The sequence below is a fragment of the Hydractinia symbiolongicarpus genome, chromosome 15 (genome assembly GCF_029227915.1).
Source record: "Hydractinia symbiolongicarpus strain clone_291-10 chromosome 15, HSymV2.1, whole genome shotgun sequence".
NCBI lineage: Eukaryota > Metazoa > Cnidaria > Hydrozoa > Anthoathecata > Hydractiniidae > Hydractinia > Hydractinia symbiolongicarpus.
Window position 1 is genome coordinate 11062053 of NC_079889.1, and position 27284 is coordinate 11089336.

Sequence of the window (27284 nt, forward strand, 5' to 3'; positions counted from 1 at the left end):
GTTTAAAGTGAAAGTTTTAAATTTTTGTTAAGCCTTTTTTGAATTTCTGTACTTAATGACATTGACAATGTATAGCTGGAGCTAGCCATAGCTATATCTTTTCCGTTGAATATGAAGGGTCACAAAGGTGCTTTTTTAAATATAAATGATTCATAGATCAAGAGTCATTTAACAAAATTTCCCTGAAATGACATAAAGGGGCTGTTCTGCCCAATCTTAGGACGCTGCCCAATCTTTGGACATAAAATTGCCCAGTCTTAAGACTGGGCAGGGCGTCACAAGCTTGGGCAAAAGACCATGTTAGGCCCACCTTTGGCGCCTTTAAGATCTTAAAGAAGGGGTGTACCACACAACCTCTGTTTTTTGCAAGTTCCAACAAACATTCTCGTGTTTTGATAATATTTAAACAATATATTGCCGTTTTATGTTCTTAAACTTTTAAAATGCGATCTAACAAAGTTTTTTCATCGCCATTCTTCGTTCTAAAATTTGTAAAACACGATCTAACGAAGCTGCTTTTCGTTTTTAAACTTTTAAAATGCAATCTAAAAAACATTTCTATCGGTGCTTTTTGTTTATAAACTTTTAAAATGCAATCTTAAAAAAATATTTCTATCACCGCAGACAGATTTAACTTTTCTAGACAAATGACATTTCGTAAAAATACAATCGAAAAAGTATACACCAAGCAAAAACTATGAATATTGATAAAACCTGAAACAAACAAATTAACTTTAATCAAGGACTTTTTGAAAAGAAAAAAAATTAACAAACCTTTTCATACTATTGTGTATGACTGGAAGTAATATTTATATTGACACCATTACATTTTGAAGTTATGCAACCTCCTTCCCAACGCTTCTCTTTTTTATACCAGGATGGCATGACAAACATGTCCCCTTTAAAAAGATTGTCATAAAAAAGTTTGCACCAAGTTTTTAAAATATTTTGGCTAAAAATTCTAAATAATAAATATTGTATGATATAATTATTTTATCTTCCTTAAAAACCTTTTTCATATGCACGTTCCTACAGTACAGTCCAGATGTAAGCGTACGCGTACGCTCAAGTTTCACACCTTTTTCTCGGAGGCGGTAGTTGTTTGTCTTTTGTTCTTATTAATTATCTTGCGAGTCTTGTAAGTCATTAACTTGCGCGTAATAAACAAAAGATTATCGAAGAAAAAATAGCTTATTATAACTGCGCGTAACTATTGTTAAATAGTGTTAACATAACTATTCCCAATAGCATAATTGCAAATGTTATCAACTCTATCAATGTGACACGAAGAGCCATTGTTTAATATTTTTATTAAACAAATGTTTTGCGTGGAAACTAAATAAACTAGCGAGAAGGCATTGTTGGTTGCGCAGGTTAAATAAAGCTTTTAAGAGATAGAAATTATTATATTTTGACAAAGAATGAAACTTTAATTTTAATAGAAATGTTTTTTAGATCGCATTTTAAAAGTTTAAAACGAAAAACGGCGATAGAAATGTTTTTTTAGATCGCATTTTAAAAGTTTAAAAACGACAAACGGCGATAGAAATGTTTTTTTAGATCGCATTTTAAAAGTTTAAAAACTAAAAACGGCGATAGAAATGTTTTTTTAGATCGCATTTTAAAAGTTTAAAAACGAAAAACGGCGATAGAAATGTTTTTTTAGATCGCATTTTTAAAGTTTAAAAACTAAAAACGGCGATAGAAATGTTTTTTTAGATCGCATTTTAAAAGTATAAGAACGACAAACGGCGATAGAAATGTTTTTTTAGATCGCATTTTAAAAGTTTAAAAACTAAAAACGGCGATAGAAATGTTTTTTTAGATCGCATTTTAAAAGTATAAGAACGACAAACGGCGATAGAAATGTTTTTTAAGATCGCATTTTAAAAGTTTAAAAACTAAAAACGGCGATAGAAATGTTTTTTTAGATCGCATTTTCAAAGTTTTAAAACGGAAAACGGCGATAGAAATGTTTTTTTTTAGATCGCATTTTAAAAGTTAAAAACGAAAAACGGCGATAGAAAAGCTTCGTTATATCACATTTTAAAAGTTTAATAACGAAGAGCGGCGATAGAAATGATTTTTTAGAAAATTAAAGAACGAAGAACGGCGATAGGAAAGCTTCGTTAGATAGTGTTTTAAGTATTTAAAATGTTATCAACTCTATCATGGCGATCCATTGTTTGATAGTTTATAAAATAAAAGATTTGCGTGAAAACTAAATAGACAGCGAGATGCATTGTTTAAATCTTTTAAGAGATAGAGCTGTTGCGCTGGAAAAAAACAAAGACAATGTTTTTAACAATAAAATGTAGGTGATACTATAAAACGTCAAAAGTTATATTTTTAGATTTTTTCTTTCTTCGGTATTAAAATTTAATCTGTTTTCGAAATCTTATCGCGAAGGGAAAAGTCCCGAACTTAGGGTTTTCCTGTTTGCGTTGCTAAACGTTGCTTTTTATAAAAAGAACTTTTAAAAGTTTCGCATGTTAAAAAATATATTTCGACGATAAAGAAATATTACTAAAAGTTTTAAAAGTAGCATTAGTTTTTTTAAAAATATTTAGATCATTGCATTTCTTGTTTTTTAAAAGAGCTTGTGTTTTTTAAATATATCAGATTAAAATCGCGTTACTATAATTAGTTTCGTTGTTAAAAAAAATTAAAATTCAATGGCCTTCGCGTTTAATTTTTTCTCGCGCAGAGTATTGTTTTTAAACAATGTTTCTTGCTATGCTTTTGTTCTTAACACGAAGCAATTATTTTCGCGCAATTTGAATAGAACTCGCTATCCTATTGTTTTTTTTAATGAAAGCAATTATTTTTGCAAGTTGAGCGTACGCGTACGCTTACATCTGGACTGTACTGTAATTTTCGTAACAAGCGGTTAAGATCTTCCACATAACTCTAAACTTATGATTTGGGGACGATGTTCATTCTCTTGCACACTATCATAATATCAAAGAAAAAATCTTTCACTGAGTCTATGATTCCGCTACTATACTGCTGCACTAAGATGTAAAGATCATCAGTTTAAAATATTGTGAACCGAAATGATATGCTAAGTAAAACGAAAAAAAAGCAAAAAAAATGCTTTAGAAGTTTCTCTTGAAATACAATGGAAAGATATGTTGTATTATTGCGCAAAGATTGTACTCCTCACTTACATCTCTTATGTGTTCTACATGTGAGTGTGATCGTTACTTTCAGTAAACTTCTATTGGCTGCAGAGAAAACAATGTAGTTCTCAATAATTAGTATAATCTCCTTTCTGATCTTTTTTTGAGAACCTTAATTATATTTCTTAAAGCAATGTTACAAAATTATGGTGTTTTTCTCCAACACTTGTTCAGTATATTTTTATCTGTGTAAATCATAACTTGCATCACATAAGCAAATTCGCCCTTATGAATTCAGCATTTTTAAAACAGTGTGGACATTGATAAGAAAATGTAAATTTTAATAAAATGTTTGGCTTTTTGTGGAGATACTAGATCAGAAAGAAACTAATAATTATTGAATTCTTTATCCACACTAAATATATTTTAGATACAAGAAAAAATTTTTTAGGTGGAAGGTCTCTTTTAAGTAAAATTTAAAATAATAAAGCAAATATAAAGTGACATTTTCTTGTGTTTACAACATGCTTTCTCATCTGTGGCAATTTTTTAGAATTAAACCCAGTTTAACGTCACCTAAAAGGAAAAAGACCCTTGAACATGTTGTCACAAAACATGAAACTTGTGAATTAAAATATGTTCTTGTGCTATACCTTTTTTCAATAAGAATATAGAAGTCAAGAGCCAGAAAGCATTCTTTTTTCATCCTTCTAAACAGGTAAGAAACAACATGCTGCGTGAATATTATTAACAGAGTCGATACTCTTCCAAAACGAGTTTTGATAGGAAGAACACTTTTTATTAGATTTTTTCATCAACTCTGGCATAAAGCCTGTTACAATTTTTAATCTCAGCCTATGTGGTCTTTTCGTTTGAGCAAAGACCCTGTATAAAATCTGGTATAGTTGTGCGTTCTTTTTTTTTTATTGCACTGTGCCTAGGACTTCTGTATTACACACTTTTTTTTATAAATTCTAACCAGGATGGCCATTATTCTAATTTAATAGTTTGTTATTATTCTCTATTGTTCTAAACAAAAGACCTATTGTTTTTAACTTTAAATCCCAGTCTGATATTTTTATAAGTGAAAAAGCATGTAGCATACGCTACATGCTTCCATATTACGTGAATGTTTTATTACGTGAACGTCTTAATTACGTGATTTCATTTTTCTCACTAAATTTCTCTGTTCAGTGGCAACACTGGATGGCTATGAAATGATATCTGGTGCCTTATAAGTCTAGGATCTACCATATAACCAATTTCACTGGTACCCAACTTTGTTTATTTTACAGTACAGACAGCCTAAACATCTGCTGAGTAGCTCATCGATGAGAAAACTTTTGTGTGGTGTGTATGTCATTTTAATCTATTGTTATCTTCAAAATTATTCATGTTTAAGAAAAAAATTTCATCGCCACGTAACTCTCCTCCACAGATTCTCTTTGGTAATTTGCTTCACCAAGTTTTTCTAATGTTGCGTCTGGTTTTTAAGCAATAAAAAAGGGACATGGCGATGTTTAAGGCAGCCACTAGCTACATCTGAAGCAAGTTGCCAAATATTGCAATCATTTTATTCATAAAATAAAATAGGCTTTACAAATAATTCCAGTGGATCTCACATTTGAAGAAACACATCACAAAATTGAGACATTAATCAGGAAACTAGGAAGTTTCAACCGATTCCTTTTTTTGCTTGACCCACGCAAATGCCAGCCTCGTTTACCAGTATTTTTGCAAAGTTTTTTAAAGGGATGGCTTATAGTCAAAACCATAAAGTTAGAGTTGCTAGATTGTCAGTAGAGACGTTTGTTTAGATAAAATACACTATATTGGTATGATGCAGAAATTTGCAGGCTTCTATTTTTCTCTGTGCGCTATTTCCTACTTGCCGTACGGTCTGCCTGAACCTCTGGGCGTTGCATGAAGTTTACCCTCAGTCACAAAAAAGTTTGAATGCTAGACTTTAATCACCATGCTGATATGTTTTGGATAAAATTATAGATAGTACTAATGGCTGATGTTGATGGACAAGTAAAAACAGTATCACAAAAGGCTGAGCATATTAAGGTGAGTTTACAAATGTTTAATGTTCCATTTTCACACATTGATTGTTTATATAAATCCTTATCTAGTCACAAAAACCCTGTAAGTTATTACCTCTCACTTTAGAAAAAAATTGTGTAGCAGTGTTTGGAATAATGTCTAAAAATATTTTTAGGACATCAATGCTTTTGTGACATCATCTATGAGACGCTTATACCTCTAGCTTTGCATCTCTAGGGTAACTTGGAATCTATCTGAAGACAACACAATACCTGCCTGAATTAACAAGCTCGCAATGTTATTATTTCAAATATACCATTTTAAATATTCTATTGCTTCCAAAACAAAAAGGTCATTACCATTATTTGATTGGTTAATACAATTGGTATGCAGAAAAATATGACTTTCTGTCCACATTCATCTCTTTTTCTTTCATTTCCATTTTGTGGAAAGATTTTTATTTTAAACTCCTTCCCTACGGTGATCATAAAATGAACAAACTTTTATTCAGTTAAATTGCTCAGGTTGTTTGTTTGATAGCATGAAAGATGGTTGTGGTTCGGTTGTGTTCGAGGAGTTTTCTAACAAACTTTTAACCCCCATCAACTGCATTTAAACAATTAGTAACACACATACTTTATATGTTTTAGGCAACCATATACCAAGCGATACACAAAGAATACAGTGATTTCTTTCCAAGTAAAAGTCAAAACGATTTGTTGAAGTTGGTGAAACCATTACTTAAAGATGTTCAAAGAATAGAGGAGCGATTTGAGGTTGGAATCTTTTATTATTCTTTTAGCTTTTATATGTTCCCCTAAGTTGAAGACTGTATTCAGGTATGTTAGAATTTTCCTGTGTTACTCAATACTATCATTATTTTTTGATGTACTTTTGTTTAATTTATACAGAATGAGGTACAGCCGAAAATTCGTGCAGCAACAACGCAACACAAAGATTTACTGGTTGCACATAAAAACACAAAGGAGATTGTAAATCTGCTTGAAAAACTCTGTACTGTAAGTATAAACACCAAGAAGATTAATTTTTCTCGATTTTTATTGGTTACAAGTTGAAAAGAATTGAGGAGAATAATTGGGTCAGAAAGTGCAGAGACTTGATAGTTCATAGCGCAAAGTCCAGGGGTAGACCAAGAAACACTTAGCAGGATGTAATAAGGACAGACTTGATGCAGAGGAATTTGAGTTTAGATCTAACACAGTCTAGATCAGATTGAAAGAGGGTTATTAAGGGTTATTACCCTGTCCAACCCATGCTAGCATGGAAAACGAACGTTAAGCCGAGAATGACAATGACAAGTCTTCAGCCCTTAAAATTAGATATTTTTTACGTCGGCAATAAAACTGCCGACGTGAGATGCATTTCAACTGATTTGCGTCGGCATTGCGTCTGCATTTTTTTTATAGTAAAATTTTCCAGCTGGCAAAAACTTTCGTCATTCACCTTGTATTGGGGCTAGACCTCGCATAAATTCGATGTATTGATCTCCGAAGACGATGACAAATGGAAACGGAGTACAAGTCCCATTGACCCACCTTCCTGATGGTGTACTTCGTTAAGTTAATAGTTCACTACCAACTGATTTTCTATATGTTTCGAGACGAACTCATTAGAAAGTAGTTAGGGTTAGGGTTAGGGTTAGGGTTAGGGTTAGCCTAACCCTAACCCTAACCCTAACCCTAACGAAAATGCTTGTCCCGACACAGTTCACCATGAAGCAAAACTGTACAGGGGGCTCAATTTATAGAGTCTTAACAGAACATCTCTCCTCACAAAACCGAGGGCAGGGCTGACTTATTGCCTGCTGTGTCGTGTGGGAGAGAGAACTTCCGGACTTCTTTTTAATACGATATACAATTTTTCGATTATTATTATTACGAATCGAATGGCACCACGGTATTTCTGTTACATGAATAATTTTAATGATAATGACCTAACTTACTCAAAATCAAGTGTAATTATTCTTCAGTTGCAATGAGTGGAAGAAGCGCAAACAATACCACAGTTAACATTATTTGATTTTGCTTGCCACAGTTCCTTTCAAATTTTCATTATTTTTGTTGTTTTGATAATGACATTTACAAACTTTGCAAAGCACTTTAGCAATTTCATTAGAGTCATTTTCTGATTCAAACCCTAACTCAGGAAAATTCCACAAAAGAACTGTTTTCTTTTTCACCATGTTTACTTTTTCACCATGTTTACTTTTTTATTCTATTTTCGTGAATTCAGGAAATTATACCATCCGTCAGTTTCCAGTGAAAAAAACCACCCGCCGAATACTGTGTACATTCCCGTGTGCATTCCCATGTGGAGACCTGGTTTCTTTTAGGATAAGGAAGGAAAGGCTTTAATATTACAAAGAATAATATGCGATCAGTTGAAAAGTTTGTTTTTCAAAAAAAATGGTAGTAGAAACCAGGTTATAATACATGAACAGGTACGATAGAAATATACATGAGCACATGTTCTTAAAAGTCCGCCAAAATAAAAATTAATTCTTTGTTAAGTTTTCTCGATTTTTATTGGTTACAAGTTGGAAAGAATTGAGGAGAATAATTTGGTCAGAAAGTGCAGAGACTTGATAGTTCATAGCGCAAAGTCCAGGGGTAGACCAAGAAACACTTAGCAGGATGTAATAAGGACAGACTTGATGCAGAGGAATTTGAGTTTAGATCTAACACAGTCTAGATCAGATTGAAAGAGGGTTATTAAGGGTTATTACCCTGTCCAACCCATGCTAGCATGGAAAACGAACGTTAAGCCGAGAATGACAATGACAAGTCTTCAGCCCTTAAAATTAGATATTTTTTACGTCGGCAATAAAACTGCCGACGTGAGATGCATTTCAACTGATTTGCGTCGGCATTGCGTCTGCATTTTTTTTATAGTAAAATTTTCCAGCTGGCAAAAACTTTCGTCATTCACCTTGTATTGGGGCTAGACCTCGCATAAATTCGATGTATTGATCTCCGAAGACGATGACAAATGGAAACGGAGTACAAGTCCCATTGACCCACCTTCCTGATGGTGTACTTCGTTAAGTTAATAGTTCACTACCAACTGATTTTCTATATGTTTCGAGACAAACTCATTAGAAAGTAGTTAGGGTTAGGGTTAGGGTTAGGGTTAGCCTAACCCTAACCCTAACCCTAACCCTAACGAAAATGCTTGTCCCGACACAGTTCACCATGAAGCAAAACTGTACAGGGGGCTCAATTTATAGAGTCTTAACAGAACATCTCTCCTCACAAAACCGAGGGCAGGGCTGACTTATTGCCTGCTGTTCTTTTTAATACGATATACAATTTTTCGATTATTATTATTACGAATCGAATGGCACCACGGTATTTCTGTTACATGAATAATTTTAATGATAATGACCTAACTTACTCAAAATCAAGTGTAATTATTCTTCAGTTGCAATGAGTGGAAGAAGCGCAAACAATACCACAGTTAACATTATTTGATTTTGCTTGCCACAGTTCCTTTCAAATTTTCATTATTTTTGTTGTTTTGATAATGACATTTACAAACTTTGCAAAGCACTTTAGCAATTTCATTAGAGTCATTTTCTGATTCAAACCCTAACTCAGGAAAATTCCACAAAAGAACTGTTTTCTTTTTCACCATGTTTACTTTTTCACCATGTTTACTTTTTTATTCTATTTTCGTGAATTCAGGAAATTATACCATCCGTCAGTTTCCAGTGAAAAAAACCACCCGCCGAATACTGTGTACATTCCCGTGTGCATTCCCATGTGGAGACCTGGTTTCTTTTAGGATAAGGAAGGAAAGGCTTTAATATTACAAAGAATAATATGCGATCAGTTGAAAAGTTTGTTTTTCAAAAAAAATGGTAGTAGAAACCAGGTTATAATACATGAACAGGTACGATAGAAATATACATGAGCACATGTTCTTAAAAGTCCGCCAAAATAAAAATTAATTCTTTGTTAAGTTTTTTCTTCGTTGATGTTGAAAATAAGTTGTTGTTTTTAAAAATTTCACAACAAAATTACGTCGGCAATTTTTTTGCCGACGCAAATACGGTATTTTCTTATTTTACGTCGGCTATCACGTCGGCAGTGCCGAATGCCGACGCTAATTTTAAGGGCTGAAGTCTTTTATTTAATGTTTATGTTTTAGTGTCATCGAGAATTATCAGCATGCAAGAGTACTCCGTTGAATCAGTATGTGAAATCTGCAAAACATCTAGAAGTTGTGGTATAATTTTCATTATTGTTTTATTGTGTTCTTTTGGGCACTCACACTTTATTTCTTAAAGCATCACCTTCTGATTGACTAATTATTATCATGTCAGTCTTGTCATTCTTCGCGTGCGATCATACCCGCACACTCCACACACCTGAAACAGAATTGGGTGTGCTGTTTATAGATCTTATTTGCATGCGTAAAACTAATATCATACATGCAAAATTGAAGACCTATTATAGAAACTTAAAACTGAGATGCCTGACAAAAACCAATTTTCGGTGTTTTACCAACCGTCTAGCCCTTTCTCCATTGCCATAAGTGACTATGTATTCCATTGTCTTAAAAAGACACAATATTGTTTCAATATTGTATTATATATTTAATATTCATTTAATTTTTAATGAAGAAAATTTTTTGTTTATAGAAAAAAGAATTGGATGAGTTGTTGTCTAAAAGTTGTGATGTAAAAATATTTAAAGTAGTGAGGGTATGAGTTCATTTTTATCTGATATTACTTTTTTTTTCTCCGCCCCCTTAGTCCTCTCAAAGACCATTAGTTTCCTCGCCCCTTAGTCTCCCAACCCCTAAGCAAAGGTATTTTCCTGACGATTGTTGGCTCTGGTCAAGCCAATTATCAATTTCCCCTGACTGTATGTAAGTATTTTTACTCACTGTTCTGAGAAAACTGCACCAAACCAGAAATCATACCTCATTACCGAAATTGAAAGAAAACTTTTAACTCACTGACCTAAGAGTGCTGTGATTTCTTAAATTTCCATTTTCTAAATGTTTTATAGTACAATCAACCCTAACACTAACACCCTAACACCCCCCCCCCCCCTCCCTAAGATAGTGTCAAAAATTCCATTCCCCCAGGCTTTAACTATGACCAAATTTTTCCTTTGCTCCCCCTCTCCCGCAGTAGACTAAAGGGACTATGGCCTATGTTTATGGTATTAGTAGCCCTTAAAATATCCCTTTTTCTGCAAAAACCCATGGAAAAGTCAAATTTCTTATTCTTTGTGTAGATAATTTATCTCGTCACAATTGCTTTTTTTTATCAAATAAAGTCACAGTACAAATGCTCCTAGAATCCTTTCCTTTTTTAGGAGAGATTTTTTAGTTTACTTTTTAGTATACTTAACTACTGAGTCAAGAGTTATTCTTTGTTGATAATAAAAATAGTAAAAAAATTAAAATACAGCATTTTCAGACAAAAAGTTGTTGCCATTAGAACGAATATGCTGAACAACAAACCCGAGTTATGTGCCATCTTTATGATGCATGGTCATCTTTATTTGAATGGTCAACATCAACAAGTGCGTCATGGGACTCAATGGAGGGACATTTAAAAACATCATTAAAGATAGATTTGAGTGGTGAGTATGTATGTGTAAATAAAACTATCAAACTAATACTCGTTTCCATTTTTTGAATAATAAGGGTAAAATGATTTTTTATATCAAAACTTGTTGATAGGTTGTTAATAAACCATTGAAGGGCAAGGCATTACTTGAAATTTTTAGACAGAGTGGAATTCGAACCCATGCAATTTAAACTTCCTATTGGCCATAGTCAACAAAGATTGATAGTTAACTAAATTTAGGCTGGAGTGACAAGTTAGTCCATGGACGGATGATACCTGAGTGGCTAAGGCGTCAGCACTAGAAAAGCTGTCAATAAAAATCTCTGTTTAAGTATTAAGTTAACCTTTTGGAGGTAGCACAGTCAATAGATACCTCTACAGTCTTATCTTAGGTAAACAGGGATTGTAACAATGAAACATTAATATCAGTTTGATGATACACAAGTAAAGTAATTTTGAAACATCAGATCAAAACCGACATTTAACTTTCAATTAAACATTTAAGCTACCAGTGACGACAGACTGTTTGTGATGCTAGCTCAGACACTCACTCCTTGTTTTGACTACTATAAAATATTTATATTGAAGAAGAACTACTTTGTTTGTTCATCACTAACATACTGCCAAGCAGTGAGCGGGATTCGATCCGCGGTCCCCAGAACTGGGAACCGCAGACGAACCCACTACACTACGTGCGGCAATATGTTAGCGATGAACTCAGATAGTTATGTTAAATATTCACCTATATATAAAATATTTGTTAGTATGAACAAGAAAAGTATAAACTATTGGTTAGGAACAACAGTTGTAGCTAGCATGTTTAAGATAAAAGGCACATCAGGATGAAATTTGTTTATATTAATATATTTGTCAGGCACTGATGTTCACACAGATAGCAATACAGTTGAGATTATTCAAGCTATGGATTCTATGCATATTTTACAGCGACACATGAAATCATTTGGCAATGAACTTTATACTTATTTAATCAAACCATTGCTCAAATTTCAAAAGTACGTATTTTGTTTATGTAAACAGTAGAAGCTGAGCACTGACAATATTTTTTGTACTTTGCTGCTGTTAACCAAACCTGCATGACCTGAGAATAAAAAGATTGCAAATGTACACTAGTTGAAAAATGGTGTAATAAACTTATGGTCAAGTAGTGTCTTTGAGAATGTGTTTCCTTAACTTGACAAAGAGTTATGGTATATATTTTTAAAAGCCAACTACATAACACCCTGTTGCGAATCGTTTTATTTGCAAATAACTTGACCCATGGGCACCCCCCCCAAAAAAAAAAATTATTTTGTTGTCACTTTTTATCATTTATGTCAATTAAGAACTTCACGTAAATATTTGCCAGAACAACAACGCACAAACCAATACAACTGATCCAAACCAATCATAGGCATCAGTGTACTGATTTTGCATCGAACTAATTTGGCTTACCAAATCCAAGATTTAAATTTAGTAGACCAAATTAGTTCTACTCGGAAACATTACGTCTTGTCAAAAAGATATGCAAAAATACTGACCATTCTAACGGCATAACCAGTATAATGGAGGTTGTTACTGTTTTCCCCCAAAATAGACAATCCATGCAAACATTTTTTATTTTTTATTAAAAATCAAGTTAAATAAAAAATTGATGTGACTAAATCGACTCTGGACTGTCATAAAGGATTATACTTATTAGCATTGTTTTAATAGGATGAATATTACAAATAGGGTTTATTTGCATTTCTAATGTTTACGTATAGAGTATCTAGATTATCTCTGAAATGTATATATCCTTTTAAAAGATTCTATACTTTTTTTTAGTTTAGTCCCTATGACTCAATCAAAACCAGAGGTAAGTAGTTATAATATTTCTGTCAATGCATCAATTATGACTCGTGATATTTTACATTTTTTTGCACCTTTTATGTTTCCATTAGACAATAAGCATTGCATTGCGTTTTTCAATGATAATGATTTTAGTTGGGATAATGAAACTTGAAACATGTTAACATTGTTGTAAATCCTGCGTGGACAGGTAATTTTCAAAATAAAAAGCGTAATGTGAGTTGGAGAATTTTGTCTTGAAAAACTAAACAACATTAATTTGTTATTCCCATTGTGTTTGTGTTTATGCTTTTAATTTAAACAATTTTACATTTTCGGTATAAATTTCACCGATGGAAAAATAAGAAACAGGAATAGTCTTCTACTATTACAAAGAAGTTTGCTTGAATTAGTTCCCTGTCAATCTTGTGAAACATATTTTATAAAAGCAAACACAAAACAGCACCTGCTTCTGCTCTGTTATGGCAAATTGATCAACCCATCTACTTTAATTGTGTATCCAGTCCATGTTTTTCTGTTCTAATAGGCAACTGAATTAATGACTTTTTTTTTCAAAACTAAGCGTTTCGATTCATTATCTTTATAATGTAAAACTTTACTGAAATAGACCAGTGGGTAACTCATTTTTAGCTACCTGATCCCCATGCGTATATCTTTTGTTTGCATTGGTTGAAAATGTTATTTTTGAACACTTGATTTTTGTCACAACACTAGTTTTCTTTATTTTTAGAATAAGATACACACATTAAAAATTGGAAAGAAAAGTGGAAACCAAAAAATTGCTAGGTCTCATGGTTAGTAATTTGTTATTGTTAGCTCTTCCAGATATTCAACAAATGTTTATAGCTCCTTGATGTTTTATTGTGTAAAAGTGACAGCTTAATTTCATTAAATGGAATGCTGTTGGTCAGAAACTGTACTGTGTATACTCAAATTAAGTTTTTTTATAAGAGCGTGTAAACATTAAATGTTTTTGAACTTTGACTGTAAAATCTTTATCCCCTTTTCATTTTCTTCCAGTCTTACTTTACAAGAAGATCATGGAAGTTTTGCAGTTTCTCACCTCATCCTTGTTTGCTGAATTTTATAAAGATGCAGAAACACATGTCGAGATTAATCCAATGTCCATAATAGGTTTGTGTATATCGTATTGCAGCCGTGTGTATAGTGTGCACCATTTTTATGTATGTATTTAAAAGTATAGATTTTAGACACATGCAATTTAATGACGAAAAAGTATTTCTATAGACTTAAACATTTGTGTCATTCTGTAAGTTACCTACAACATGCCAGGACAAATTACGTGATGTAGAAAAATAATTGGTATATAGAATTTGCAAGTTTAAAATAAATTAATTTGGCAGGTGGTGTTTGCAGTGAAGCTGTAAAATGCAATGGTATTATTATCTATTATTTTGTACAAAGCAGTACACTTCAAAAACACTTACGTAAACTTTGCTTTTAATATGGTGCGGATTTAATCCAGCAAATGAACAAACATTCTAGATTTATCGATTCTTTAAAAAATAATACATTTGTTGTTTAATTGTCTTTATTATCTGTATGTATTTGTATAAGGTGCTCAGTGCTTAGAATATCAACAGTTCATAGACCTTTATGTTTGAATTTCTTTTTCAGGTGGTTTTATTTGGAAAGAGTTGTCAGAAACATTGATTAATGATCATCTAGCAGCTGCTGTACCAAGCACGAACAGCCAAGTACTGTTGTTTTGTTTTGTTATTATTAGTGTTGTTGTTTTCATTATTGCTTTTGTTGTTGCTGTTGTTTTTGTTGTTGTTGTTTTTGTTGTCGTTGATGTTCTTGTTTGTGTTGTTGTTGTTGCTGTTGTTGCTGTTGTTGTTGTTTTTATTGTTGTTTTTTGTAGTTGTGGTTGTTGCTGTCATGGTTGTTATGATAGTGGTGATCGTTGTTGTTGTTATTGTTGTTGTTGTTGTCGTCATTGTTTTTTGCTGTCGTTAGGGTTAGAGTATGTCATATGTCTATTTTACTTTCAGTTTAATCATGGGGACATCAACTTTTTTTTTAGATGGAAAAGTATGAATCAACAATTAAGGAGACGATACAATTTGAGTTAGACTTGGTAAAACTAGGTAGGGTGCACTTCTGTATTAGATTAAAGTTATTTTTGTGGTGCTGACTGCAGGTTAATGATCCAAAGGATCTGTGAGATGATTATGCTGCCCAACTGAGTGTTTCATATTGTATCCTAAGTTACTTAACAGTCTTGCAAAATGCTTGTTGGAACCGTTTATTATCAGCAAACATTTTTTGCAGTAATTTTTACGTCTTCCAGTGTAATAGAAATAGATTTTTTCTTCTTTTTTTAAGGTTTTATTACGGCGGGAACTGATAATTTATCAAAATATGTCAAAGATGTTAATGTCCACTTTGCTAATAAAGTAGTAAGTTAGCTTTGTTTTTGTCACTGATATTTGTTCTGAAAAGGAATAAAAGGAATAAAAATTTGGTATTTGAATAGCTTAAAGTAAAGGAAACAGGGAAAGATCGAACAACAATTGAATACTTTATTTGAAGCATCAATCACTTTCTACTGGCAGGAAATCTTTTTAGGTGCATGTCACCTAATGTTTTGTATTGTTTATTTCTACCCAATCATTTTCTAGTGCCAGGACATTTTATCAGAAGCACGTGACTTAATGTTTTGTAATGTACACAACCTGATTGAAGTGGATTGCAAAGTTGATCGAGCTGCTATCCCGTTGCCAGCTGACAGTGAGATACCAGTGATGAGCAAAAAAATCAAAAATATGGTATGATCATTAGAAGCCTTTAAAACTCGTACAAAAATTATGCCCTTTCCCGAAGAACATTCAGGTGATTTCCATATTTCCCAAATTTTGGAAACGCATTCAACACGGTGGAAACATTTCCAAAGTTATCGAACCTATCCTTAAAAACGAACTCTCAAAAAGCTGTTTCACATTGTTTTAAAAAAATATAATTAGTTCCTTTCTGTGCGTGTTGAATTATCAGTTTGAGCAATACTTGTTTGTTTATATAAGTACAATTGGTACAGGCTGCAAAAAATTAAAAGAAGGAGAGTGTTTGGTGTGATCATTTTAGATTGATGTCACGAAAAGTTTAAAAATATCATTAACGCGTTACTTAAGTTATGTTGATTTCTCTACTCTCAGGAGTAACTATGCATGCGTATATGTCGGAAAAAACGTTTCTAATTGACTTTTTGCCAGACCTTGCAAACCTTGCAATCAGGCTAGCTAACATTTGAATCATGAATATTCACATTAAATATCAATGGTTCTGTTATGGTATATTGTTTTACAGAACTTATCGATTTTGCAGCCTTTTTCCCCTCGTATAAATTTCAATATTTCACAATGATTTCACAATGCTATTTTTTGGTCATGTGTATTTGCCTTGATCGCCTTGAGTGTCCTTAAGAACCCTAAAATATGGTAAAAAATTATAGCAAAAACCTTAAAAAGGCAGGATAAAATAGGGAAAGGTGTTAAAAGTTATTGGAATAAATTTGACACATACCTACTGTTAGGTCATTTGCTAATGTTTTCATTTAATCTTATAGCTAACTGGTGTCGAAGCGATCGATGACGATTTTTTAAATGTTGACATGTTTGGCTTTCCACATTGCCAGATAAGCGACTCTGTTCAACGACTTGTTGACTTCATATACCAAACTATGGTGAAAGCAACAGAATCACCGTATCCAATGTAGGTTTATTTGTATACTATGTTCGTTTTGTTGTTGTTGTATTTTGCTATCCTGTTTGTTTGTTTTTTGTCCCATGTTATTTCAAAAAACGATGATGTTTTATGATAAAAAATAATCATTTATCCAGGATTCACAAGAAGAAATCGAAATTCTAAATAAATTGATTTTTTTTTTCACCCGAGATTTAACTTTTATTTATGTGAAAGCGACTACAATTGGTGACTTAAGTTTTTCCCTACTATTAATTTCTCCCGGCTTACCTAAACTAGTTCATCCAACTTGTAATTGTTCGCTGTTTTTTATATAATATGTTTTCAGCAATTGTTCTGTTCTTCCGGCGCCGATTTATTAATCTGTGTAGCAAGCCAGCTAGTTTGCAATACTTTTCTTATCTCTAGTGGTATCAATCCAGCTAGTTAGTTGTACTTTTCTTATCTCTAGTGGTATCAAGCCAGCTAGTTAGTTGTACCTTTCTTATCTCTAGTGGTATCAAGCCAGCTAGTTAGTTGTACCTTTCTAATCTCTAGTGCTATCAAGCCAGCTAGTCAGTTATACTTTTCTTACTTCTAGTTTTATCATGGGAGCCACCGTTAGGAGGAATCCCTGTTACCCTTTATTCTACCATACTGTTACAATTTCATAAACAAAATGCTTTTGTGAGATATTCACATAAAGAATATCGTGATTTGTTATCACGAATTTTGTTGTTTTACAGGGCGTGTCAAATCTTCTATTCATGCAGAGACACATTTGAACTGTTTGTTAATGTGGTACCAACGTATCATAAAGAAAACTTGGTAGGTATAGAATATTAATGCTTTTTCTAAACAAACAACGTCTTCGTCGTGTGTACTCTTGCTGATTCGTGTAAATTTAGTCTTCCCCATTGATTATATTATTTGTTTATATATTTTTATAATCAACATTTTGATTTCTCGCATTTTGGTTAATTTCGCAAAATTATGTAGCCGTTTAATTGTTCTTTTGCAGATTCTAATTTCCATTTTAGAAACTTCCACAAATGGCCGCCGTGCACTACAACAATTGTATGTATTTGGCGCACCATTGCATCACATTGGGTCACCAGTTCCGCAGTAGCTTACCTGGTCAGCTTAACTCGTCTATAACTACGTTTGTAGATTACGTCACTGTTTTGAGAAAGTGTGGCACTGATTGTTTCTTGGAACAACTGGTAAGTCCGTTGTAATATATCTAGTTTTCTTTGTCTCGGTGACCTCGATAATTTGATTTTTTGTCTCAATGCATTTTCACCTGTAATTTACATTTAACTTTTGGTAATGATTATTTTGTGATAAAAAAATAAACAAGTATATGTCTAAAACAAGAAAAATTGTCTAAGATAAGGATGGAATCACAAATCGAAAAGTGTACGCTAAACTTCAAACCGACGTTGGGGAGAGGGTTAAATCCTTTGATTTTTACCGTATACCGTAAATCCTAATTTTTCTGGAAATAGAAAGTGAAATGATGTGACGTCTTTTGGCTTCATAGAAGCGCAATAACAAGTGTGATTTCAGAAATGGAGAGATAATTAGACATTTGATTTTAACGCTAAGGACAGGGAGAATAGGGGATGAAATCTGAACGCCGGTTTATTTGATACGCGTATACTTATCAATTTGTAAGTCATCTCTGGAAAGAACAACTTAGCTAGCTGGAGATAAAGAACAAATATTTTAATTGCAACGTAAAACGAATTAACAACTGAAAAACCACTTCTGCTTTGCTACCATACTGCTCTTTGCCGATTATCTTAAGATCGTGTTGTTGTACGTTGCTCACTCATTGGCCAAATATTACTGTTATTTTAACTCGATACACCAAACTTTCACATGATTTTTGTAGCGATGTCAACAAAAAGAATTGTTAGCCATGTTGGATGCATGTAACAATTTCACGGAATGTACAAGCGACGAGTCTGTTGATATCATTAAAAGATCATTAAATCAAGTATGAATATATTTTGCTGTTCATTTGATTGTTGTTGTTATTGTTGTTGTTGTTGTTGTTGTTGTTGTTGTTGTTGTTGTTGTTGTTGTTGTTGTTGTTGTTGTTGTTGTTGTTGTTGTTGTTATTTTTGTTGTTGTTGTTGTTGTTGACGTTGTTGTTGTTGTTTTTAGTTTTGTTTTTGTTACTTTTTTTATTGTTATATTGTTTTGTTGTTTTTCGGTAGATCATCCATCACCTTACGCGAGTTGCCAAACAATGGGATCTAGTTTTACCAGTAAATATTTTCAAAAAATCAGTAGCTGTTTTGTTTAATACTGTTCTGGAAAATATCATATCATCAGTTTTCAAAATGGAGGTACGTTTAAGAGAAACTTAAAGAGTAGCTTTATCTTTTTTGCTGGTGCGAAGTAAACACGTATTGTTTCTTGCTTGTAAAGAACCATATGGCGCTATCGAAATTGTATACAGGTCTAGCCTAGATCAACAGAGTCCACAAGTAAGCTAATTGTACTGGAAGAATCAGTCCAGGTGATATGAAAAACCCATTTCGCACGCAATATCGAGGCGAGCCCCAAATCTCTTCAAATATTTTATGAGTTTGTCTCGGCAAAGATTGGCAAAGATTAGCCTAGTACGGAGCGTCAAATAAGATAGTGCATTTTACATTTTTACTCGGCTAATTTATTTGCAGGATATATCAGTGGACGAGGCAGGTCAGCTTCATGCTTTTATGAACATCTTGATCGATCGTGGTCCTGAAATTATACAAACGTGCAGCTCAGATATCATAGAAACGGTATGTGCCATGTGTGACTTTAGCGGCCTGAGGAATACTGGTATCGGACAACGTGAATTTACTTTGATATATCTAGTGTTTTCAGTTTAATTATCATCTTCTGTACCCAGGGTATAATTGAACATGTTCGTTCTTGGACAAAATTTGAAATGTTGGCCACACTTCTTGAAGCAAGTTTACAAGAAATTGTGGATATGTGGCATGCTGGAGAGGTTAGTTTAATTTATGTTAGGAACGTGTGACAAAATATCCTTCACATTTTATATATTACTATTTGTCAACAAAGTCTAAAGATTAAACTTGGTTATTCAGGCCAATACTTACATAATTATTCCAATAATCTTGACTTACTAAGACAATACGCTACTCGCGCATTTAACATGAAGAACTAATATGAGTATGATCTTAAATACGAGACTCGATTAACCACACACAAATTTACGAGATAAACCTAAATATGACTAATTCTTCCACAACTCCTATTAGAACTACCAAAATAGAAAGTTCAGTTTTTTTGGTACTGCATATTTATAATTCTCTGTCTCAAAATGCCAATGGTAAGGTCGTCGTAAGTTGGCACCGTAAGTAATCCCACTATTTTCGAACTAATTTTTGCGCCACGAAAATAATCTATTTTGCGCTTATTAATTGTAGCGCGGGAACAAGATGATTTTATTTCGCGCTTATTAAATTTAGTACCGGAACAAGATGATTTTATTTCGCGCGTTTTAATTTTCACACAAGTTCAAATTGTTCAACAAATAACAAGAAAGTAATACTAAAATTCAGGATTGAAAACACTGAATAGAAAAGAGTTTCAAAAAAAGATATATTTTCGCGCATATAAATTTTCACGCAAAAATGTTTTACGCGTCATTTCTGTGCTTAAATTTTGCATGCTAACGAATATTTATTTTGTTAACTCAAAAATTAGTACGATCGAGGTAATGTTGTTTTTCACATTTGTTTTTATTGTTGTTGTTTTCAGGGAGAACTTGAGAAGTGTATGACCGAAGGAGAAGTTCGAACATTAATACGTGCGTTGTTCCAAAACACTGAGAGACGTTCTCAAGCACTCGCAAGAATTAAACACAAAACTGAACGTAGCTAGACATGATGACGTAATGGAACCTATTGTTGGATCCATAATTGCGGATGTGGTTTGTAAACAAATCCTGTTTTGGTGTTATGTACAGGTTTATTAAGAATCAGTTTAGTTAGGTGTGTGTAAAGAATATATTACAAGTGTTATAAAAATATGAATAAAGTACTGTACATTTAGTAGATTTCATATAGTAGAAAAGCTAATTCCCAAGTGGATGTTTTTTGTTTTGTCCTGTTTTAATGTTTTTGTGTAGAAAGTGTAATATTCGCTTAGTATATACTGGAACAGTGTTCGTGATCGCAACAGTTTCCCCATTTTGGAATTCGATCATAACTGTGCGTGGTGGCACACCATGCTGAGCCATCATCACGTGGAATACATTTCATGTGAGTTTGGCCGTCATAAACAAACGGTATGACGCATCTATCGCCGTCGGTATTTCCCCCGTATGTTTTAAGTCCGCTATGAATGGAGAGCACTTCCTCTCCTTCGTTGTGTATGATGTGCGAGGGAGTGTTTTTTGTTTGTTTTTCTGTAGTATGAGAAGAAGTTTCTTCCTTAGCGTTCATTTCGTTCTCAATGAATCTTTCGGTTGGCGTGTCGAGTTTCGTTTTGAGTTTTGACGCTAAGGTTTCAGACTCGATTTTTTTAGTCGTGGAAAGTGCTTTCCATAAACCGGTCAAAAGGGACGGTTTGTGAGTAGGTCTAACATCTGGGCATTCGTCACCATTGCAACAATAGCCCCATGTTGGCATTTTATCATAGTTACTTGTTGTGCTACACCAAGGTTTGTCTCGGTCTTCTGTTATGCATTTAAAGTATGTCTCCCCTTGATAAACAAAGGGAAATGTACATGGCTCCCCTGTACCAGGATGCCCACCGACCGTTTTAACTACGATCTCATTTTCTTGAGAATTTTTTGTTTTTTGTTTTTGTATTTTGTGTTTTAGTTTGTATTTACTGTGATTTTTTTCTTTCCACGTGTGACCATGACTGGTTGGTTTTATGCTTAATGTCTTATTTGAAGGTAGTGTACTGTTCTTTGATTTGTTTTTAATCAAATTTTCACTAGGTTCATCTTTAATAAATCCGTCTGTTGTAACACCAAAGGTAGGAATGTCTATCGACGTTTCATTTGAATTTTTTAGCAAATTTTGACTGCTTTCGTCCTTGCTAAAACCATTGGCATCTTTGGTAGGTGTGTCCTTGGATGATTCTGTTCCATTTGTTAGCAAATTCTTGTTGTACTCGTCTTGAATAAATCCGTCTGCTGTAAAAGCGTCTTGGCTAGGTGCGTCCATGGATGATTGTTTTGCATTTTTCCGCAAATGCTTCCTGGAGTCATCTTGAATGAAGCCATCTGTTATTAAAGCGTAATGGGTAGGTTCGTCCATGGATGATTGTTTTGTTGCTCCTTCAGTTTTACTAGAAGTGTGAGCATGCATTGTGTGTATGGTAGGCGCTTGTGTGTGTGTTCCGGTTGTAACACGTTTTAATTCTTTCAAAGTTGGAGATTCTTTTGTTTCTTTGATATCCATATCTATCAACTCATTTTCATCCCCAGTAAACTTTGTTAACTCGATGTGTTTAGCTGTGGCCTCACTTTCACTGTTTTTATTAGTTGGACTGGATGAATCTGCAATGGAGTCTCCAAATATATCTCCACCTTTGATGTGTTTTCTACCTAAAATTTGCATTTGTTCTGTGGAAGTTATTCCTTCGTTCTCAAGAACGGTACCTAAAATTTCGTCAATCTCATTCGTTTGATTATGTACCTGGTGTCGTGCGTTACTTAGGTCGTCATTTTTGTTGTTATTGTTGTCTTGGTTATTATTGTCTTGCTTGTTACTGTCGGACAAATCGCAGACACTGTTTTGCAGGCGATAACCGTTTGGAGTGTCGCATAAATTTTTTTTCAGAGCATCAACTTCACGCTGTTTGGTTGTGTCGTCACAATATCCCCACAATGCATCACGGTCGTAGTTACTAGACACAGAACACCATCTTCTTTCTCCATCTAATTCACTGTCGAGACAATTTGATACTGTGTCGCCATTATATATAAACGGGAATGTACACATCAACCCATTACCTGTACCACCGTAAGTTTCTATTTCAGCAGATCCTTTTATATCTCTGGTGTCACCACCTAACACCATATTTGAGGCGGGTTTAAAAGATTTAGCTGCAGAAAGTGTGGGAAAGGTCGCCTCGCTCCATGTCAGTCCTGAGTGGATATCTTCTTCAGCCTGCGGACGAATATCTTTATAGCCGGCGCGGAAATCTTTAAGCCATTCTTTTAAAAGAAAATTTTGGTTTTCTTGGAAACTTTTGTTTTGTTTCAAAGGTGCCATGTGGGATATGTCGTACGGCTTTAATTTTATTGTCGATGTCGTGTTATCATTAAAACTTGAATCAGCAGCTAGTTGATCTAAAAATAGGTTTGCCTTTTAATTGCTGCCTCGATTAGTAATAAAAGAGGTAAAGTGCGCCGTAAGTAACTAAGACTGAAATATATAAAGTTATGGTACTAGCAAAACAAACCTACTGTTTTCCGAAGAATTATTTAACTGCGATTTTGGTGTTTCGTGGCTAACTTGGTTTGTCCCAGTAACGCTGTGATTGGTTAAATTGCTGCTTTCGTTAATCGCCTTGATACTTTGGTTCGTCTCGTTACTACGTCTAGCTGCATGAAATTAAACGAATGACTTATAAGTAAGGTTCAAAGAAAAGGTGTACAAGTTAGGAATAAATTTCGCCATTTTGATGTTTTGAGATTCAGCAAATAACAATAGAACACAAGGGCCAAAGATTCGCAATCGCGGAAAACCCAATTTTTGTTTTTGGTTTTTACAATTCATTGTTTTGTTAATTTGGTTTATACGAAGAATTAGCCAATGATTATTTGCGCACACAAGAAAAATTTAAAATAAACTGTTGCGGTGAAAAATCCTTTCCTATTGCAACTTTTATATTGTCTTCGTAAAAAGTTCCCCTTAGCAAGAAATCATTTTGCCACTGGAAATGCTCCTGTTTAGTTAATCTTATGTATGGTAGAGAACGCATACCTGTGGTGGAGTTCACTGAAGAAAAATTCGATAACAAAGGCGATAACTCTTGTGTGACGTTCTTTGAATTCGTGTCTTCTGCGTTGTCTCTAGTCACCAAAGTCGATATCTCACGTGTCTTGTTGGAAATTTCTTCATCAAACACTTCTAATGTAACATTATCAGCGTTATCACCTGGCTTCACACGCGTCATACTGGCGCCATGTGTTGCAGATGTTTTGTTGATTTTGTTATGATTCAAGTGCGGTGTAGAAGTCTTTTTACTACTTGGTTCGGCTACGTCAAGACTGTACTTAGTATTTGTTTCAGCTACATTGCCACTGTGTTTATTTTCTCCGCTTTTTAAAGCAAAGTTCAATTTCGCGTATGAAAGGGTGTCCACTTCATCGCCCTCATCTACCAATTAAAAAAACAGGATCGCTGGAGGAGAACTATTTCATCAGATTGGAAGGGATAATGCTCAGAGGGAAAACTGAGAACGAAAAAGAATCACTATTACTAGCACTTAACATTAACCTCTCGAATTAATTTCAAATTTTTTTCGCATTTATCCTCTGCTTAGAAACTTTGTTTCCTTATAAATTGTAGTTCTGCTACATATTGTTCCTTTTTACCATTGTGGTTTGCAGGGATAGCTTTAAGTGTAGGAAACCAAACTCGACATACCTGCCTCATCAGCCTCCTTCTGACAGATTGATTTTCGTTCGACTTCGCAATCGGAAACGTGCCATTTTCCACCAGCATTCATAGCTGCGCAACCGGCCAACCCAGCATCATCCGAAGGTTGTCCAGATTCCCAGTTTGAGAATTTCGGGTTTCCAATTCCTTCCCACGTCCATTGCTTAAATAAGTCTTCAACTAATCCTGTAAAAGGAATTCCCGTATGGTTTAGATTTCAGATTTTAGATTTTGTCATTATTTATGAACGCTACAACTAATAACCTATCGATCCACAATGCCTACGTTTTACTGAATTGCGTAATGTTATTATAATACATAGAACATCTCTTGTTTCCAGCGTCTTTAATCGAGACAGGCATGGCCCTGCAGAAGGCTGATCCAATATGAAAACTGATTTGCCCGGATGTATCGCATAATGATTGCATCACAGAAAAACATTTTGTTGTGGTGGGGAGTCCGCAATGAACAGGTGTTAAGGTGCAGTAAAATATTTAAGGCAATTTGTATTTTTTTAAAATTAGAAAGCTTAATTAATCCAAAGCCACGTCGTACTGATATATAAAAGACAGACAACAGGCGCAGTGAGCGAGGTTGTGCATAAATATTTAACGGAAGGTTCAACGTCCTTGGGATTCCATCATAACGGCCGACTCTTTCTCCCCTTCGACTGTAACTATGTTACATTGCTGCTAGAGACACGTACAGAATTGCTCTAACTTGCTTGCCTGCCACACAAGCTGTTTAGTGGTCAGTAGATGACACCAAGTAGATTGAGGACATTACATTTAAAGTGCGCCGGAGTGGGGACTCGAACCTGAAACCTTTTAATTACAAGCCGAATGCGCTACCACCACACCATCTCTGCATAAGAAAAGTTATATAAATACCTGTCCAATACCCAGTTGGTGTTTGATTTCGAATTATAGTTTTAGCAATCCCCTGCACCTTCGGACTCTCAATGGTGATAAGTTTTCCCGCTTTCATTTCACATTCATGTTTTGCGTCTGACCACGCAAGCGGCTTGTGATTGATCATATAAAGTTTCCCATTTGGTTCTTTCTTCCATAAATGTTCATCGTCATCTACTGAAAAATAAAATTAGATTAAAAGAATACTTTACTACAAACTTATAGTACTTTAAATGTACCGTCTATATTTTTCTTTATATATAGATTTTTGTAGATATTACGTTATTGGCCCTTTTTACGCAATTACAAGCTTCATACACAGGACTTTATATGTGTTTTATATGATGTATGACGCAAAAATGTCTAAGAAGCCCTGGGGACGAGATTGGTTAATCAACGTAAATTTTCCTTTAACACGATTACTAAAGTGACGTCATAGAGAGCCAATAATATTAAAGGGTATTTTTGCTGATTATAAAGGTTGGTCGTGAATATATACTCCAATACTCGAATATTCGCACTAATTTGTTCCCGGGGTTTTTACTTTCTGATTCGCGCCAGCACGCATATCAGAAATCGAAACAGAAACTGTCTTTTGTTTACTTATGTGCCTTGCAGTTGTTTTACAACTACACAATAACGGATGGTTTACTACCTCGAACCCAGGACCTGTTGTCTCTTTTGCATATCGGACGGCGAGACGATATTAATAAACGCAGCGCCAATAAAAGACAAATGCCCAGAGAACAAGGTTGGAATGATTTGCCCTGTGCTCGGAACACTTAATCAGAGAACATGATCAAGAAGACACGTGTTTAGTGTTTTTGAAGCAAAAATTATGTAAGTTTTACGTTGTAACGTGTTGTATTAATAGACATCAACTTTGTTTCCAAGGACTTCTTACTTTTTAAACTGGGGTTCTGTCGTAGAAGCTTGTGGCGTGGTTGAGTGTAGGCATTGCTTTAGAGCTAAAACTTACGCTATGTGTAAGATATTGCACCATGCTACCACAAATTCGTGTAAGCTTGCTTTGAACAAAAGTAATCCAACTTGTAATAAAAAAAAGTTTTAAAAAAATATACGAGTAGAATGTGTAAAAGATAGGTACGAATGTAGTTGAACTTTGCTGCTCTAACATTCCAATACCGGCTGAAGTTTGTTATGGCGAAAGTTTCTACGTAAAAAGAAACCCCAGGGGTTAATAAAGTATAAACAAGAGCAGGACGAAAGATTATTGGGACTACTGAGAAAATCCGGGGATTTTCTTTTAAAACCATGACTCATAAACTTAATTCCTATTAGGCGCGCATTGTGGAAGTCGCAAAAATAAGAAGTGATAAATTCGAATCATACAGAAAAGAATTGTGCAACTATAGTTAGTAGAAAAAGACTACTAACTATGGTGCAGGTAGAAAAAAGCAGCAAAAAAGTCCATAAAAGAAGTTTAAAGAAAGGGCATTAATAGGTTTATGACTCAGAATTGTGATCTGAAATGGGCAAACTTGAAAACATGATATTTTTCGTACATAAACATGAATCTTACTTACCAAGCGTGCACACACTGTTGAAGCATGTCAAAGAAAGTAGAAAAAATACAGCAAAGATCATAACGAATTAGCAAGCATTCTTTCTGTTTCTAATTTTTTCTTTGTTATTTCATAAATAAGTTCTAATTTTTATTTTCATTTTCTTGTGCAAGCCATTTTTTTGAAGTTTCCAGCCTTCTTTTTTACGAGGTAGTTTTAAAAATCGTTTGTCTGTTCACTCATGTGTGAAATGTTTACATTATAGAGATGTTCAATGTCTAACTCAACCACTCATCAACAAAAAGTGCGCATAAAAAATTAAACAAGTTCGTACAATGTTGTACCCAGATCTCCACTTACGTCAGTATCTACAACTTCGTATGCTCGTTCTTTTTATTGATACGAGGGTGCCATTGTTTCAACTGAAGTATCGTCAACAAGAAAACAAAAATACATTTACTCTCTACAGAGAACATGATGAATCTATCTTTCTAAAATACGGATATTGCACAGAACAGCAGAATCTAAGTTTTACATAAAATTCTGACTATACAACACGAACTATTTCTTCTTTGTTTCGACGTCCAACATTGTCACCATTGTTTTCTGCAATTTCTGCTTGTTGTTCATTTTATACGAGGATGTTCGCCTCGCTAGTACTAGGAACAAAGCTGCGTTTTCTGTAAGTCTTTTAAAAAGTTCTTAGTACGTGAAAAATTTCACGGAAATTCGCTCTTCGTACACATTTTCACCATCCTTGTCTTCAGGATTTGTTGCCTGATGTCAAATCAACCGGCCTCGATGTAAAAAAGGCAAGAAAACCTGGGGACGAGTTTGTAAGTAAGTAACAGCAAGTTTTTAGGGGAAGCCATCCT

The 27284-nt window shown here is 34.1% G+C and overlaps 2 protein-coding genes across 2 annotated transcripts; one reads left to right on the forward strand and one right to left on the reverse strand.

Moving 5' to 3' along the window:
* The first annotated feature begins 4939 nt into the window (after window positions 1–4939).
* Window positions 4940–20441, forward strand: LOC130628527 (centromere/kinetochore protein zw10 homolog). Its single transcript, XM_057441461.1, has 22 exons — window positions 4940–5192; window positions 5819–5944; window positions 6080–6187; window positions 9339–9416; window positions 9832–9894; window positions 10642–10786; window positions 11648–11786; window positions 12598–12628; window positions 13352–13415; window positions 13642–13755; window positions 14260–14339; window positions 14669–14732; window positions 14971–15044; window positions 15267–15413; window positions 16208–16353; window positions 17070–17151; window positions 17364–17546; window positions 18221–18325; window positions 18549–18680; window positions 19017–19121; window positions 19232–19333; window positions 20110–20441. The coding sequence occupies exons 1-22, from the start codon at window positions 5136–5138 to the stop codon at window positions 20230–20232; spliced, it is 2268 nt and encodes a 755-aa protein (XP_057297444.1). The 5' UTR covers window positions 4940–5135; the 3' UTR covers window positions 20233–20441.
* On the reverse strand, window positions 20339–26663 carry LOC130628526 (uncharacterized protein DDB_G0283357-like). The gene is made up of 6 exons (XM_057441460.1): window positions 26431–26663; window positions 24863–25060; window positions 23961–24158; window positions 23295–23690; window positions 22775–22912; window positions 20339–22657 (listed from the first exon to the last, which is right to left on the reverse strand). Exons 1-6 carry the CDS (start codon window positions 26489–26491, stop codon window positions 20496–20498), a joined length of 3153 nt encoding a protein of 1050 aa, XP_057297443.1. The 5' UTR covers window positions 26492–26663; the 3' UTR covers window positions 20339–20495.
* Window positions 26664–27284: the final 621 nt, after the last annotated feature.